Source organism: Bombina bombina, chromosome 4 (assembly GCF_027579735.1).
Source record: "Bombina bombina isolate aBomBom1 chromosome 4, aBomBom1.pri, whole genome shotgun sequence".
In the NCBI taxonomy this organism is placed as follows: Eukaryota; Metazoa; Chordata; class Amphibia; order Anura; family Bombinatoridae; genus Bombina; species Bombina bombina.
The window spans coordinates 914,727,979-914,746,079 of NC_069502.1; the positions used below are offsets into that span (position 1 = coordinate 914,727,979).

Consider the following 18,101-nt stretch of genomic DNA (forward strand, 5'->3'; position numbering starts at 1 on the left):
AGTGGAATGTAAAATATAAATCTATTCGTGAGTGAAGTGTGAAACTCATTAAGAAACTGACTGAAGTGATTATATAAAATGGGGAAGGCCCGTAGGAATATGGGATACTAATATTCAGGAAGTGGATATTAGGGAAAATTGTGCTAGTAGAATATGCGGACTAAATATCGTGTGTGTAACATATATTAATTGTTGTGACTGGGGGAACCTAACCCTGATAGGATTATCGTGATAATAGAGCGAAGAGAGATCTAGTGTGATAGACATCTGATATGTGTATTGTGTAGAGAGTAGGGATACCACAATTGAAAGTGTGGTGCCAACAGATTAATAAATAACTATTGGTATATACTCTAGAAATGGTCATCTTGGAATAGTGTTGCAAGACTGCAACATGGATTATTGTTCTTCTGCAGAAGCGATTTTTGACAGTAAAGTCCTTTTCACAGCGCAGTGTAAGGCAAATAGGAACTGCCTTATTCTATCCCACCTTTTCCTTGATATGGGCTCTCAGCTTGGGTATTAAATCCCACACGTCATGGCAATTTGGATTCTCATTATTTAATGAAAGAAAACAAAATTTATGCTTCCCTGATAAATTCTTTTCTTTCAGTATGATGAGTCTACAAGCCCCCACCCTATCTATTTAATGTTTGACAGATTTTATCTATTTGCACCTCTAATAGACCCTTCTTTATATTTCCTATGTGTTTCTCATTCTCTTTTGACTATACGTTAAACTGACTAGAGAGGGGAAGTGGGAGAGATGAAACTATATTGTTGTAGTTTACTACCTCCTCCTAGTGGTATTAATTCAATTCCACACGTCATGGTGATGTGGACTCTCATCATCCTGAAAGAAAAGAATTTATCATATAAGCATAAAGTTTGTTTATTAGCGGAACATTTTCCAACAATTCCTGCTAAGTAGTAAATGATCTAATTGTATGTGTGATGTGCTTGGAAAATCAAGAATTACATAGTGTTAGTTATAAATTTTAATTTTTTTTTTTTTTTTGTAGCTTGCGAGAAGGAAAAGAAAGCTTGCTTTCAAAAACTAGAAAGTGTCTATCCGATATTGTACGTACATGTTTCTTTGAGGCTGGAAGAAGTATAGCCCATAAATGTGCTAGGTTTTTGGCACTCTGTATAAGGTTAGTAGACTTTTGCATCTTTCTTAAATGCATGTTTGTTATTCGTTTGTTGTTGTTATCATCCAGGTCTGATTACATTTCATGTGTTAATGTGTTATGTTAATATGATAAATGATCCCAGCAATGTTCTACTTGTTTGTAGACAAATGACACCTAGCAAAGAATTTTTTTTTTTTTTTTTTATAATTAAGATTTTGCTTTGCAATATTCCTGACTAAATATATTTACATTTAACCTGAAAAACAATTTAACACCATTATTATTGCTTGCCATTCAACGTTTGCTCTGATCCTTAAAGGGACATGAAACCCAATTTTTTTTTATTTCTTGATTTAGATAGAGAACACAATTTAAAAAAAAAATCCAATTTACTTCTATTATTTAATTTGCTTCCTTCTCTTGTTATCCTTTGCTGAAAAGTTTCTCTAGGCAGGATCAGGAGCAGCAGAGAACCTAGGTTCTAGCTGTTGATCGCGTCTGTGTATGTGTATATATATATATATATATATATATATATATATATATATATATATATATATATTCATATTCGATTGTGATTGGGCTATATAAATGGATCATCTACAAAACATTTATGCAAAGAAAAATTGAGTGTATAATGTCCCTTTAACTCTCACGAAGCCAGACATGGGGGCATATTTATCAAGCTCCGTACAGAGCTAGATGCCCCGTGTTTCCGGGGAGCCTTCATAACCTGCCTGCTCTGAGGCCGCAGACAGAAATCAACCCGATCGAATACGATCATGTTGATTGATCACCTCCTGCTAGCGTCCGCGAATCTGCAGTGGGCCGGCATTGCACCAGCAGTTCACAAGAACTGCTGGTGCAATGATAAATGCATAGAGCGTATGCTGTTGGCATTTATCGATGTGCAGGGGACATGATCCGCTATTTCGGATCATGTCCGCTCGCACAATCATAAATATGCCCCACGGTGTGTAAAAGCAGGTGAATGGGGCATGTTCAGCATTTTGCTAATCATAATGCTTCTATTTAGAATTGAAATGTAATCTTGCAAACTTTGATTTTGACTTAATGTACTTTTAACAATATTTTTATAATTAATGGTGTTAGAAGTTTATTAGGATTATTTACCAATGAACCAACCATAACATTCTCAGTGACAGTACAAAACTAGATTGATGCACATGGCCTGTATGCGCATGAGGCATCCTCATCATGCAAGAGGAACACTGGTCAGAAGCTGTTTTCGGCAATCCCCCGCACTACATGCCGGGATCATTGGTTGTCTGATGGGAATGTCACAAAGGGTCTGTGCAACTATAGTTGGTAAGGGAGCTGAATGGGAAGGTTATTCAAACTGCTTGATCTCAGCTCCCTTACCAGCTAAAGATGATTAAGACCCACCTGCTCTTTCAAATGTTGGGTGTGTTGAAAGTGCAAGCTCCCATAATAATAATAAAAATCTAATAAAAAGAAAATTAATACATAAGATTTTATACTTAATTATAGCTTTATGGATATACAGTATAATAAACAAAAAAGTTTTTAGAGCCACATTAAAGTGTATTTTATTGTCCCATTACAAAAATACATGATACAATATTTTTTTCTGTATACTCAAGTGATCACCTGGCAACAAAAGTGCTTTTATTTCTACTCTGACACAATGGGCCCCTCCTAGTTTTTATTACAACTCCCAAAAGCCAATATTGACCCCTCATGCAACTTTAAATAACATTGATAACAATTTAGTAAGGAGATTAGGGTATCAAAAGTGGTCACCAGGCTATTTTCAATGTTAATTAAGAAAAAAAAAAATATATAATTTGTGGATCACTCGCTGAAATGACTTAGCACAGGTATTTCTTTCATGTAATTAGCAAGAGTCCATGAGCTAGTGACGTATGGGATATACATTCCTACCAGGAGGGGCAAAGTTTCCCAAACCTTAAAATGCCTATAAATACACCCCTCACCACACCCACAATTCAGTTTTTACAAACTTTGCCTCCGATGGAGGTGGTGAAGTAAGTTTGTGCTAGATTCTACGTTGATATGCGCTCCGCAGCAAGTTGGAGCCCGGTTTTCCTCTCAGCGTGCAGTGAATGTCAGAGGGATGTGAGGAGAGTATTGCCTATTTGAATGCAGTGATCTCCTTCTACGGGGTCTATTTCATAGGTTCTCTGTTATCGGTCGTAGAGATTCATCTCTTACCTCCCTTTTCAGATCGACGATATACTCTTATATATACCATTACCTCTGCTGATTCTCGTTTCAGTACTGGTTTGGCTTTCTACAAACATGTAGATGAGTGTCCTGGGGTAAGTAAATCTTATTTTCTGTGACACTCTAAGCTATGGTTGGGCACTTTGTTTATAAAGTTCTAAATATATGTATTCAAACATTTATTTGCCTTGACTCAGAATGTTCAACTTTCCTTATTTTTCAGACAGTCAGTTTCATATTTGGGATAATGCATTTGAATTAATCATTTTTTCTTACCTTCAAAAATTTGGCTCTTTTTTCCCTGTGGTCTGTTAGGCTCGCGGGGGCTGAAAATGCTTCATTTTATTGCGTCATTCTTGGCGCGGACTTTTTTGGCGCAAAAATTCTTTTCCGTTTCCGGCGTCATACGTGTCGCCGGAAGTTGCGTCATTTTTTGACGTTATTTTGCGCCAAAAATGTCGGCGTTCCGGATGTGGCGTCATTTTTGGCGCCAAAAGCATTTTAGGCGCCAAATAATGTGGGCGTCTGATTTGGCGCTAAAAAATATGGGCGTCTCTTTTGTCTCCACATTATTTTAGTCTCATTTTTTTCATTGCTTCTGGTTGCTAGAAGCTTGTTCTTTGGTATTTTTTCCCATTCCTGAAACTGTCATTTAAGGAATTTGATCAATTTTGCTTTATATGTTTTTTTTGTCTTACATATTGCAAGATGTCTCACGTTGCATCTGAGTCAGAAGATACTACAGGAAAATCGCTGTCTAGTGCTGGAGCTACCAAGCTAAGTGTATCTGCTATAATTTTTGGTATCTGTTTCTCCAGCTGTTGTTTGTATTGCATGTCATGACAAACTTATTAATGCAGATAAAATTTCCTTTAGTACTGTTACATTACCTGTTGCTGTTCCGTCAACATCTAATTTTCAGAGTGTTCCTGATAAACATAAGAGATTTTATTTTTTTAAATCCATTAAGAAGGCTATGTCTGTTATTTCTCCTTCTAGTTTACATAAAAGTCTTTTAAAACTTCTCTTTTTTCAGATGAATTTTTAAATGAACATCATCATTCTGATACTGATAAATCTTTGTATTTGTTCAAGATGGAATTTATTCGTTCTTTATTTAAAGAAGTATTAATTGCATTAGAAATAGAGGATTCTGGTCCTCTTGATACTAAATCTAAACGTTTAAATAAGGTTTTTAAATCTCCTGTAGTTATTCCAGAAGTGTTTAATCTCCCTGATGCTATTTCTGAAGTAATTTCCAGGGAATGGAATAATTTGGGTAATTCTTTTACTCCTTCTAAACGTTTAAGCAATTATATCCTGTGCCATCTGACAGATTAGAGTTTTTTTGGGACAAAATCCCTAAGGTTATGGGGCTGTCTCTACTCCTGCTAAATGTACTACTATTCCTACGGCAGATAGTACTTTATTTAAGGGAAATTGAATCCTTTCTAAGAAAAGCTTACTTATGTTCAGGTAATCTTCTTAGACCTGCTATATTTTTAGCGGATGTTGCTGCAGCTTCAACTTTTTGGTTAGAAGCTTTAGCGCAACAAGTAACAGATCATAATTTTATAGCATTATTATTATTCTATAACATGCTAATAATTTTATTGGTGATACCATCTTTTGATATCATTAGAGTTGATGTCAGGTATATGTCTCTAGCTATTTTAGCTAGAAAAGCTTTATGGATTAAACTTGGAATGCTGATATGTCTTCTAAGTCAACTTTGCTTTCCCTTTCTTTCCAGGGTATTACATTATTATTTCAATTGTTTCTGGAAGGAAGGGAACTTTTTTACCAAAGGATAAAAAATCTAAGGTAAATTTAGGTCTAATAATCTTTTTTGTTCCTTTCCTCACAACAAGGAACAAAAGCCTGATCCTTCATCCTCAGGAGCGGTATCAGTTTGGAAACTATTTCCAGTTTGGAATATATCCAAGCCTTATAGAAATCTATAGCCAGCTCCTAAGTACCCATGAAGGTGCGGCCCTTATTCCAGCTCAGCTGGTATGGGGCAGATTACGTTTTCTTCAAAGAAATTTGGATCAATTCCGCTCTCAATCTCTGGTTTCAGAACATTGTTTCAGAAAGGTACAGAATTGGCTTCAGTTAAGGCCTCCTGCTAAGAGATTTTTTTCTTTCCCGTTTCCCAGTTAACACAGCAAAGGCTCAGCATTTCTGAAATGTGTTTCAGATCTAGAGTTGGTTGGAGTAATTATGCCAGTTCCAGTTCTGGAACAGGGGCTGGGGTTTTATTTTATCTCTTCATTGTACCAAGAAGGTCAATTCCTTCAGACCAGTTCCGGATCTATCAATATTGAATCGTTATGTAAGGATACCAACATTCAAGAGCAAGGGCATTATATGTCTACAATAGATTTACAGGATGTGTATCTGCATATTCCGATTCATCCAGATCACTTTTAGTGTCTGAGATTCTCTTTTTAGACAAGCATTACCAGTTTTTTTGGCTCTACCGTTTGGCCTAGCCTCAGTTCCAAGAATTTTTTTCAAAGGTTCTCGGTGCCCTTCTTTCTGTAATCAGAGAACAGGGTTTTGGTATTTCCTTATTTGGACGATATCTTGGTATTTGCTCAGTCTTCTCATTTTCGAAGAATCTCATACGTATCGACTTGTGTTGTTTCTTCAAGTTCATGGTTGGAGGTTCAATTTACTAATCAGTTAATTGATTCCTCAGACAAGGGTAACCTTTTTAGGTTTCTAGATAGATTCAGTGTCTATGACTCTGTCCTTGTCAGACAAGAGAAGTTTAACATTGATATCAGCTTGTCAAAACCTTCAGTCACAATCATTCCCTTTGGTAGCCTTATGCATGGAAATTTTAGGTCTTAGGACTGCCGCATCAGATGCGATCTCCTTTGCTCGTTTTCACATGCGACCTCTTCAGCTCTGTATGCTGAACCAATGGTGCAGGGATTACTCAAAGATATCTCAATTAATATCTTTAAACCGATTATACAACACTCTCTGACATGGTGGACAGATCACCATCGTTTAGTTCAGGGGGCTTCTTGTTCTTCCGACCTGGACTATAATCTCAACAGATGCAAGTCTTACAGGTTGGGGAGCTGTGTGGGGGTATCTGACGGCACAAGGGGTTTGGGAATCTCAGGAGGTGAGATTTCCGATCAGTATTTTGGAACTCCTTGCAATTTTCAGAGCTTTTCAGTCTTGGCCTCTTCTGAAGAGAGAGTTGTTCATTTGTTTTCAGATAGACAATGTCACAACTGTGGCATACATCAATCATCAAGGAGGGACTCACAGTCCTCTGGTTATGAAAGAAGTATCTCGAATTTTGGTTTGGGCGGAATCCAGCTCCTGTCTAATCTCTGCGGTTCATATCCCAGGTATGGACAATTGGAAAGCGGATTATCTCAGTCGCCAAACGTTGCACCTGGGCGAATGGTCTCTTCACCCAGAGGTATTTCCTCAGATTGTTCAAATGTGGGAACTCCCAGAAATAGATCTGATGGCTTCTCATCTAAACAAGAAACTTCCCTGGTATCTGTCCGGATCCCGGGATCCTCGGGCGGAGGCAGTGGATGCATTATTTCTTCCTTACAAGTGTCATCCTGCCTATATCTTTCCGCCTCTAGTTCTTCTTCCAAGGGTATTCTCCAATATTCTAAAGGAATGCTCGTTTGTTCTGCTGGTAGCTCCAGCATGGCCTCACAGGTTTTGGTATGCGGATCTTGTCCGGATGGCCTCTTGCCAACCGTGGATTCTTCCGTTAAGACCAGTCTTTCTGTCTCAAAACCTTAATTTTAAGGTATGGAGTTTGAACGCTTGATTCTTGGTCAAAGAGGTTTCTCTGACTCTGTGATTGATACTATGTGACAGGCTCGTAAATCTGTATCTAGAGAGATATATTATAGAGTCTGGAAGACTTATATTTCTTAGTGTCTTTCTCATCTTTTTTCTTGGCATTCTTTTTGAATACCGAGAATTTTACAGTTTCTTCAGGATGGTTTAGATAAAGGTTTGTCCGAAAGTTCCTTGAAAGACAAATCTCTGCTCTTTCTGTTCTTTTTCACAGAAGGTTTGCTAATCTTCCTGATATTTATTGTTTTGTACAACCTTTGGTTCGTATAAAACCTGTCATTAAGTCAATTTCTCCTCCTTGGAGTTTGAATTTGGTTCTGGGGGCTCTTCAAGCTCTTCCTTTTGAACCCATGCATTCTTTGGTCATTATATTACTTTCTTGGAAAGTTTTGTTTCTTTTGGCCATCTCTTCTGCCAGAAGAGTCTCTGAATTATCTACTCTTTTTTTGTGAGTCTCCTTTTCTGATTTTGCATCAGGATAAGGCGGTGCTGCGAACTTCTTTTGAATTTTTTACCTAAGGTTGTGAATTCTAACAACATTAGTAGAGAAATTGTGGTTCCTTCATTATGTCCTGATCCTATGAATTCTAAGGAGAAATCATTGCATTCTTTGGATGCTGTTAGAGCTTTGTAATATTATGTTGAAGCTACTAAGTCTTTCCGAAAGACTTCTAGTCTATTTGTCATCTTTTCCGGTTCTAGAAAAGGCCAGAAATCTTCTGCCATTTCTTTGGCATCTTGGTTGAAATCTTTATTTCATCATGCCTATGTTGAGTCGGGTAACACTCCGCCTCAAAGGATTACAGCTCATTCTACTAGGTCAGTTTCTACTTCCTGGGCGTTTAGGAATGAAGCTTCGGTTGATCAGATTTGCAAAGCAGCAACTTGGTCCTCTTTGCATAATTTTACTAAATTCTACCATTTTGTTGTGTTTTCTTCTTTTGAAGCAGTTTTTGGTAGAAACGTACTTCAGGCAGTGTTTTCAGTTTGAATCTTCTGCTTATGTTTTTTCATTAAAATTTTATTCTGGGTGTGGATTATTTTCAGCAGGAATTGGCTGTCTTTATTTTATCCCTCCCTCTCTAGTGACTCTTGCGTGGAAAGATCCACATCTTGGGTAATCATTATCCCATACGTCACTAGCTCATGGACTCTTGCTAATTACATGAAAGAAAACATAATTTATGTAAGAACTTACCTGATAAATTCATTTCTTTCATATTAGCAAGAGTCCATGAGGCCCGCCCTTTTTTGTGGTGGTTTTGATTTTTTTGTATAAAGCACAATTATTCCAATTCCTTATTTTATATGCTTTCGCACTTTTTTCTTATCACCCCACTTCTTGGCTATTCGTTAAACTGAATTGTGGGTGTGGTGAGGGGTGTATTTATAGGCATTTTAAGGTTTGGGAAACTTTGCCCCTCCTGGTAGGAATGTATATCCCATACATCACTAGCTCATGGACTCTTGCTAATATGAAAGAAATGAATTTATCAGGTAAGTTCTTACATAAATTATGTTTTTTTGTTTTTTGTTATTTAAAACGTAAATGATTAAAAACACCAAAGAAACGAACACTATCTGAATCAGGAAACTTATTTTTGACATCCATATACCTTTAAGTTTCCTTTACATTATATCATGCTGGCCCTTTTTTTTTACCATTCTTATATAACTTCAGTCATCCATTTCATTACAAACGCAGAAAAGTACTTTATGAATATTTTTTTGTGTAGAACTATAAAAATGGTCTAATTTTTTTTTTTAACAAGGAATTGTAATTCAAAGTTTGATTAACAGTTATTTTATGTAATAATTTAAAGCACTTTCTCTCTTATTAGCAATGGAAAATGTGATCCATCTCAACAAGGCTTTGGATCTGTCCTACTGAAAGCCTTGCTGGAGAACCTGACGTACTTGCCTTCGGCAGCTACTGGAGGTATTAATGTTCTAATTGTACAAGCTTTACAAGATGAGTAGGGATGTAACAAGGCTGTTTTTCTTCACCTGTTTTTGGCTGGTAATGGTTTATACACTTAGCAAAGATGGCAGTAGTAATGCTCCGTTTTCCTTTTTTATTTTTTTTATTTGCAGGATCTGTCTATTGGTATTTTGTTTTGTTAAATTATGTCAAAGATGAAGACCTGGCAGGATGCAGTACAGCTTGTGCATCATTGCTCACTGCTGTTTCAAGACAGTTACAGGACCGACTTACTCCAATGGAGGCTTTATTACAAACTAGGTAACAAATAATTTAATTTATAAAAAAATAAATGAAAAATCACTTTTTTTTTTTCATCATGCACCTTATAAACTAGTTTAGCCAACTAAATAGTGACTCATGTTGATAGAAGTAGCATGTGCTGGCCAGCATGTTCCCGGTGCAATTTCTATATTGAAAAGGAGTGGAGAAGGAATCACTAGTAAAGGCTACTTCTTGGACCACAATTTAGTTGCGTAAAGAGACACTCAAATCAAAATTAAACTTTCATTATTCAGATAGAGAATGCAATTTTAAACAACTTTTCAATTTACTTCCACGCTTTTTGAGTCACCATCTCCTACTGAGCATGTGCAAGAATTCACATTTAACTTAGAGGTATATTATTTGATTCTCAACTATTGTACGTGAACTCACCAGTAAGATTTTATTGATAGAGATAACTTTAAAGGACATAACTATTTTTTTTTTCATGAATTACACAGTTCATACAATTTTAAAACAAGATTCCGAGTTACTTGTATTGCATATTTTGCTTTGTTCTTATGTTCGTCTGTTGAAGAGAGATCTTAGAGCACTATGTGGCAGGAAAAAGGGCTGCCATCTACTGCTCTTCAATGTATAACATTGTTGCAAGTTTACTGCCATATAGTGCTGCAGACATATGTACGCTTCTGAGCTCATCTTCCTGCTTTTCAACAAAGGAAACATTTTGTAAAAGTAGTAAATTGGAAAGTTGTTTAAAATTGTATGCTCTATCTGAATCATGATAGAAGAATTTGGGGTTTTGTTGTTTTAATAGGACAGGATGGTTAAGTCCAGTGGTTCTCAACAATTTATTTTTGCTTTAACAGTGTTTAAAGTGGGAGGCGAAAGTGGTGTGTTGAAAGTGGAGTTCTTTTGGCAGAGAGATGGATTTCAGAACATATCACTTTCATTACTGTGCGCTTTATTTAAAACTGATCTTAGCGTCCCTTTAAAGTGAAAAGATTATGTAGTATTTTGAGCATATATACCACTCTTGTTGAAAATAGTCTGTCGGAAGTCATCCATTTTAATAATGAAATTCTATGGATCAGAAAGGTTGAACACAATTGTTCTTTTGTAGGGTCCCTTAACTCCTGTCCTTAAAGGGACAGTGTACCCAAAAATACAATTTCTTTCATGTAATTAGCAAGAGTCCATGAGCTAGTGACGTATGGGATATACATTCCTACCAGGAGGGGCAAAGTTTCCCAAACCTCAAAATGCCTATAAATACACCCCTCACCACACCCACAAATCAGTTTTACAAACTTTGCCTCCTATGGAGGTGGTGAAGTAAGTTTGTGCTAGATTCTACGTTGATATGCGCTCCGCAGCAGGTTGGAGCCCGGTTTTCTTCTCAGCGTGCAGTGAATGTCAGAGGGATGTGAGGAGAGGTATTGCCTATTTGAATTCAATGATCTCCTTCTACGGGGTCTATTTCATAGGTTCTCTGTTATCGGTTGTAGAGATTCATCTCTTACCTCCCTTTTCAGATCGACAATATACTCTTATATATACCATTACCTCTACTGATTCTCGTTTCAGTACTGGTTTGGCTTTCTACTACATGTAGATGAGTGTCCTGGGGTAAGTAAGTCTTATTTTCTGTGACACTCTAAGCTATTGTTGGGCACTTTTATATAAAGTTCTAAATATATGTATTCAAACATTTATTTGCCTTGACTCAGAATGTTTAACGTTCCTTATTTCAGACAGTCAGTTTCATATTTGGGATAATGCATATGAATAAATCAATTTTTCTCCAACATAGGTGTGTCCGGTCCACGGCGTCATCCTTACTTGTGGGATATTCTCTTCCCCAACAGGAAATGGCAAAGAGCCCAGCAAAGCTGGTCACATGATCCCTCCTAGGCTCCGCCTACCCCAGTCATTCTCTTTGCCGTTGTACAGGCAACATCTCCACGGAGATGGCTTAGAGTTTTTTAGTGTTTACACAAGCGCGCCACTATACCCATAGAAGATAGTTGTGCTTTCCAAGATCCTATGGATAAAAAATTAGAAGGTCTGCTAAAGATGTTTGTTCAGCAAGGTTCCCTTCTACAACCAATTGCATGCATTGTCCCTGTCACTGCAGCCGCGTGTTTCTAGTTTGATGAGCTAGGAAAGGCGATTATTAGTAATTCTTCTTCTTATGAGGAGATTATGGACAGAATTCGTGCTCTTAAATTGGCTAATTCTTTCACCCTAGACGCCACCTTGCAATTGGCTAGGTTAACGGCGAAAAAAGTTCTGGGTTTGCTATTGTGGCGCAGAGCGCTTTGGTTAAAATCTTGGGCAGCGGATGCGTCTTCCAAGAACAAATTGCTTGACATTCCTTTCAAGGGGAAAACACTCTTTGGCCCTGACTTGAAAGAGATTATCTCTGATATCACTGGGGGCAAGGGCCACGCCCTTCCTCAGGATAGGTCTTTTCAAGACCAAAAATAAACCTAAGTTTCGTCCCTTTCGCAGAAACGGATCAGCCCCAAGGGCTACGTCCTCTAAGCAGGAAGGTAATACTTCTCAAGCCAATCCAGCCTGGAGACCTATGCAAGGCTGGAGCAAAGGAAAGCAGGCCAGGAAACCTGCCACTGCTACCAAGACAGCATGAAATGCGGGCCCCCGATCCGGGACCGGATCTGGTGGGGGGCAGACTCTCTCTCTTCGCTCAGGCTTGGGAAAGAGATGTTCTGGATCCTTGGGCGCTAGAAATAGTCTCCCAAGGTTATTCTCTGGAGTTCAAGGGGCTTCCTCCAAGGGGGAGGTTCCACAGGTCTCAGTTGTCTTCAGACCACATAAGAAGACAGGCATTCTTACATTGGGTAGAAGTCCTGCTAAAAATGGGAGTGATTCATCCTGTTCCATTAGGAGAACAAGGGATGGGGTTCTACTCCAATCTGTTCATAGTTCCCAAAAAAGAGGGAACGTTCAGACCAATCTTAGATCTCAAGATCTTGAACAAGTTTCTCAAGGTTCCATCGTTCAAGATGGAAACCATTCGAACACTTCTTCCTTCCATCCAGGAAGGTCAATTCATGACCAAGGTGGATTTCAAGGATGCGTATCTACATATTCCTATCCACAAGGAACATCATCGGTTCCTAAGGTTTGCATTCCTGGACAAGCATTTCCAGTTCGTGGCATTTTCTTTCGGATTAGCCACTGCTCCTAGGATTTTCTCATAGGTACTAGGGTCCCTTCTGGCGGTGCTAAGACCAAGGGGCATTGCTGTAGTACCTTACTTGGACGTCATTCTGATTCGAGCGTCGTCCCTTCCTCAAGTAAAGGCTCACACGGACATTGTCCTGGCCTTTCTCAGATCTCACGGATGGAAAGTGAACGTGGAAAAGAGTTCTCTATCTCCGTCAACGAGGGTTCCCTTCTTGGGAACTATAATAGACTCCTTAGAAATGAGGATTTTTCTGACAGAAGCCAGAAAAACAAAACTTCTAGACTCTTGTCGGATACTTCATTCCGTTCCTCTTCCTTCCATAGCGCAGTGCATGGAAGTGATAGGTTTGATGGTAGCGGCAATGGACATAGTTCCTTTTGTGCGCATTCATCTAAGACCATTACAACTGTTCATGCTCAGTCAGTGGAATGGGGACTATTCAGACTTGTCTCCGAAGATACAAGCAAATCAGAGGACCAGAGACTCATTCCGTTGGTGGCTGTCCCTGGACAACCTGTCACAAGGGATGACCTTCCGCAGACCAGAGTGGGTCATTGTCACGACCGACGCCAGTCTGATGGGCTGGGGCGCGGTCTGGGGATCCCTGAAAGCTCAGGGTCTTTGGTCTCGGGTAGAATCTCTTCTACCGATAAATATTCTGGAACTGAGAGCGATATTCAATGCTCTCAAAGCTTGGCCTCAGCTAGCGAGGGCCAAGTTCATACATCAACCATCAGGGGGGAACAAGGAGTTCCCTAGCGATGGAAGAAGTGACCAAAATCATTCTATGGGCGGAGTCTCACTCCTGCCACCTGTCTGCTATCCACATCCCAGGAGTGGAAAATTGGGAAGCGGATTTTCTGAGTCGTCAGACATTGCATCCGGGGGAGTGGGAACTCCATCCGGAAATCTTTGCCCAAGTCACTCAACCGTGGGGCATTCCAGACATGGATCTGATGGCCTCTCGTCAGAACTTCAGAGTTCCCTACTACGGGTACAGATCCAGGGATCCCAAGGCGGCTCTAGTGGATGCACTAGTAGCACCTTGGACCTTCAAACTAGCTTATGTGTTCCCGCCGTTTCCTCTCATCCCCAGGCTGGTAGCCAGGATCAATCAGGAGAGGGCGTCGGTGATTTTGATAGCTCCTGCGTGGCCACGCAGGACTTGGTATGCAGATCTGGTGAATATGTCATCGGCTCCACCATGGAAGCTACCTTTGAGAGACCTTCTTGTTCTAGGTCCGTTCGACCCACTCCAGCTGACTGCTTGGAGATTGAACGCTTGATCTTATCAAAGCGAGGGTTCTCAGATTCTGTTATTAATATTCTTGTTCAGGCCTGAAAGCCTGTAACCAGAAAAATTACCACATAATTTGGTATATCTGTTGGTGTGAATCTGCAGGATTCCCTTGGGACAAGGTTAAGATTCCTAAGAGTCTATCCTTCCTTCGAGAAGGATTGGAAAAAGGATTATCTGCAAGTTCCTTGATGGGACAGATTTCTGCCTTGTCTGTGTTACTTCACAAAAAGCTGGCAGCTGTGCCAGATGTTCTAGCCTTTGTTCAGGCTCTGGTTAGAATCAAGCCTGTTTACAAAATTTTGACTCCTCCTTGGAGTCTCAACCTAGTTCTTTCAGTTCTTCAGGGGGTTCCGTTTGAACCCTTACATTCCGTTGATATTAAGTTATTATCTTGGAAAGTTTTGTTTTTGGTTGCAATTTCTTCTGCTAGAAGAGTTTCAGAATTATCTGCTCTGCAGTGTTCTTCTCCTTATCTGGTGTTCCATGCAGATAAGGTGGTTTTGCGTACTAAACCTGGTTTTCTTCCAAAAGTTGTTTCTAACAAAAACATTAACCAGGAGATAGTTGTGCCTTCTTTGTGTCCTAATCCAGTTTCAAAGAAGGAACGTTTGTTGCACAACTTGGATGTAGTTCGTGCTCTCAAATTTTACTTAGCAGCTACTAAGGATTTCAGACAAACTTTGTCTTTGTTTGTTGTTTATTCTGGTAAACGGAGAGGTCAAAAAGCAACTTCTACCTCTCTCTCCTTCTGGATTAAAAGCATTATCCGATTGGCTTACGAGACTGCCGGACGGCAGCCTCCTGAAAGAATCACAGCTCACTCCACTAGGGCTGTGGCTTCCACATGGGCCTTCAAGAACGAGGCTTCTGTTGATCAGATATGTAAGGCAGCGACTTGGTCTTCACTGCACACTTTTTCTAAATTTTACAAATTTGATACTTTTGCTTCTTCTGAGGCTATTTTTGGGAGAAAGGTTTTGCAAGCCGTGGTGCCTTCCATTTAGGTGACCTGATTTGCTCCCTCCCTTCATCCGTGTCCTAAAGCTTTGGTATTGGTTCCCACAAGTAAGGATGACGCCGTGGACCGGACACACCTATGTTGGAGAAAACAGAATTTATGTTTACCTGATAAATTACTTTCTCCAACGGTGTGTCCGGTCCACGGCCCGCCCTGGTTTTTTTAATCAGGTCTGATAATTTATTTTCTTTAACTACAGTCACCACGGTAACATATGGTTTCTCCTATGCAAATATTCCTCCTTAACGTCGGTCGAATGACTGGGGTAGGCGGAGCCTAGGAGGGATCATGTGACCAGCTTTGCTGGGCTCTTTGCCATTTCCTGTTGGGGAAGAGAATATCCCACAAGTAAGGATGACGCCGTGGACCGGACACACCGTTGGAGAAAGTAATTTATCAGGTAAACATAAATTCTGTTTTTTTCTTACCTTAAATTTGACTTTTTCCCTGTGGGCTGTTAGGCTCGCGGGGGCTGAAAATGCTTCATTTTATTGCGTCATTCTTGGCGCAGACTTTTTTGGCGCAAATTTTTTTTTTCTGTTTCCGGCGTCATACGTGTCGCCGGAAGTTGCGTAATTTTTTGACGTTTTTTTGTGCCAATAGTGTCGGCGTTCCAGATGTGGTGTCATTTTTGGCGCCAAAAGCATTTAGGCGCCAAATAATGTGGGCATCTTTTTTGGCGCTAAAAAATATGGGCGTCACTATTGTCTCCACATTATTTAAGTCTCATCTATTGCTTCTGGTCGCTAGAAGCTTGTTCACTGGCATTTTTTCCCATTCCTGAAACTGTCATTTAAGGAATTTGATCAATTTTGCTTTATATGTTGTTTTTTCTATTACATATTGCAAGATGTCCCAGGTTGACACTGAGTCAGAAGATACTTCTGGAAAAACGCTGCCTGGTGCTGGATCGACCAAAGTTGTGTATCTGCTGTAAACTTGTGGTATCTGTTCCTCCAGCTGTTGTTTGTAATGAATGTCATGACAAACTTGTTAATGCAGATAATATTTCCTTTAGTAATGTTACATTACCTGTTGCTGTTCCGTCAACATCTAATACTCAGAGTGTTCCTGATAACATAAGAGATTTTGTTTCTAAATCCATTAAGAAGGCCATGTCTGTTATTCCTCCTTCTAGTAAACGCAAAAAGTCCTTTAAAACTTCTCATTTTTCAGATGAATTTTTAAATGAACATCATCATTCTGATTCTGATAATGGTTCCTCTGGTTCAGAGGATTCTGTCTCAGAGGTTGATGCTGATACATCTTCATATTTATTTAAAATGGAATTTATTAGTTCTTTACTTAAATAAGTCTTAATTGCATTAGAAATAGAGGATTCTGGTCCTCTTGATACTAAATCCAAACGTTTAAATAAGGTTTTTAAATCTCCTGTAGTTATTCCAGAAGTTTTTCCTGTCCCTGATGCTATTTCTGAAGTAATCTCCAGGGAATGGAATAATTTGGATAATTCATTTGCTCCTTCTAAACGTTTTAAGCAATTATATCCTGTGCCATCTGACAGATTAGAGTTTTGGGACAAAATCCCTAAAGTTGATGGGGCTATCTCTACTCTTGCTAAACGCACTACTATTCCTACGGCAGATAGTACTTCCTTTAAGGATCCTTTAGATAGGAAGATTGAATCCTTTCTAAGAAAAGCTTGCTTGTGTTCAGGTAATCTTCTTAGACCAGCTATATCTTTAGCGGATGTTGCTGCAGCTTCAACTTTTTGGTTAGAAGCTTTAGCGCAACAAGTAACAGATCATAATTCTCATAGCATTGTTAATCTTCTTCAACATGCTAATAACTTTATTTGTGATGCCATCTTTGATATCATTAGAGTCGATGTCAGGTATATGTCTCTAGCTATTTTAGCTAGAAGAGCTTTATGGCTTAAAACTTGGAATGCTGATATGTCTTCTAAGTCAACTTTGCTTTCCCTTTCTTTCCAGGGTAATAAATTATTTGGTTCTCAGTTGGATTCTATTATCTCAACTGTTACTGGAGGGAAAGGAACTTTTTTACCACAGGATAAAAAATATAAAGGTAAATTTAGATCGATTAATAGTTTTCGTTCCTTTTGTCACAATAAGGAACAAAAACCTGATCCTTCACCCACAGGAGCGGTATCAGTTTGGAAACCATCTCCAGTCTGGAATAAATCCAAGCCTTTTAGAAAACCAAAGCCAGCTCCCAAGTCCACATGAAGGTACGGCCCTCATTCCAGCCCAGCTGGTAGGGGGCAGATTACTTTTTTTCAAAGAAATTTGGATCAATTCAATTCACAATCTTTGGATTCAGAACATAGTTTCAGATGGGTACATAATTGGCTTCAAGATAAGGCCTCCTGCAAAGAGATTTTTTCTTTCCCGTGTCCCAGTAAATCCAGCGAAAGCTCAAGCATTTCTGAAATGTGTTTCAGATCTAGAGTTGGCTGGAGTAATTATGCCAGTTCCAGTTCTGGAACAGGGGCTGGGGTTTTATTCAAATCTCTTCATTGTACCAAAGAAGGAGAATTCCTTCAGACCAGTTCTGGATCTAAAAATATTGAATCGTTATGTAAGGATACCAACATTCAAAATGGTAACTGTAAGGACTATCCTGCCTTTTGTTCAGCAAGGGCATTATATGTCCACAATAGATTTACAGGATGCATATCTGCATATTCCGATTCATCCAGATCACTATCAGTTTCTGAGATTCTCTTTCCTAGACAAGCATTACCAGTTTGTGGCTCTGCCGTTTGGCCTAGCAACAGCTCCAAGAATTTTTACAAAGGTTCTCGGTGCCCTTCTGTCTGTAATCAGAGAACAGGGTATTGTGGTAGTTCCTTATTTGGACGATATCTTGGTACTTGCTCAGTCTTCACATTTAGCAGAATCTCATACGAATCAACTTGTGTTGTTTCTTCAAGATTATGGTTGGAGGATCAATTTACCGAAAAGTTCATTGATTCCTCAGACAAAAGTAATCTTTTTAGGTTTCCAGATAGATTCAGTGTCCATGACTCTGTCTCTGACAGACAAGAGACGTCTAAAATTGATCTCAGCTTGTCGAAACCTTCAATCACAATCATTCCCTTCGGTAGCCTTATGCATGGAAATTCTAGGTCTTATGACTGCTGCATCGGACGCGATCCCCTTTGCTCG

At 39.2% G+C, this 18,101-nt stretch overlaps 1 protein-coding gene across 7 annotated transcripts in view; it reads left to right on the forward strand.

Annotated features, from left to right (window-relative positions):
* Positions 1–18,101, forward strand: part of BIRC6 (baculoviral IAP repeat containing 6) — an 854,588-nt gene that overhangs the window by 233,403 nt on the left and 603,084 nt on the right. For all 7 annotated transcript variants that reach the window (XM_053711846.1, XM_053711848.1, XM_053711852.1 and 4 more), the window contains exons 19-21: positions 1,023–1,154; positions 9,053–9,150; positions 9,306–9,453. In XM_053711846.1, the coding sequence (XP_053567821.1) occupies positions 1,023–1,154; positions 9,053–9,150; positions 9,306–9,453 (378 nt within the window). The remainder of the gene's footprint in view (positions 1–1,022; positions 1,155–9,052; positions 9,151–9,305; positions 9,454–18,101) is intronic.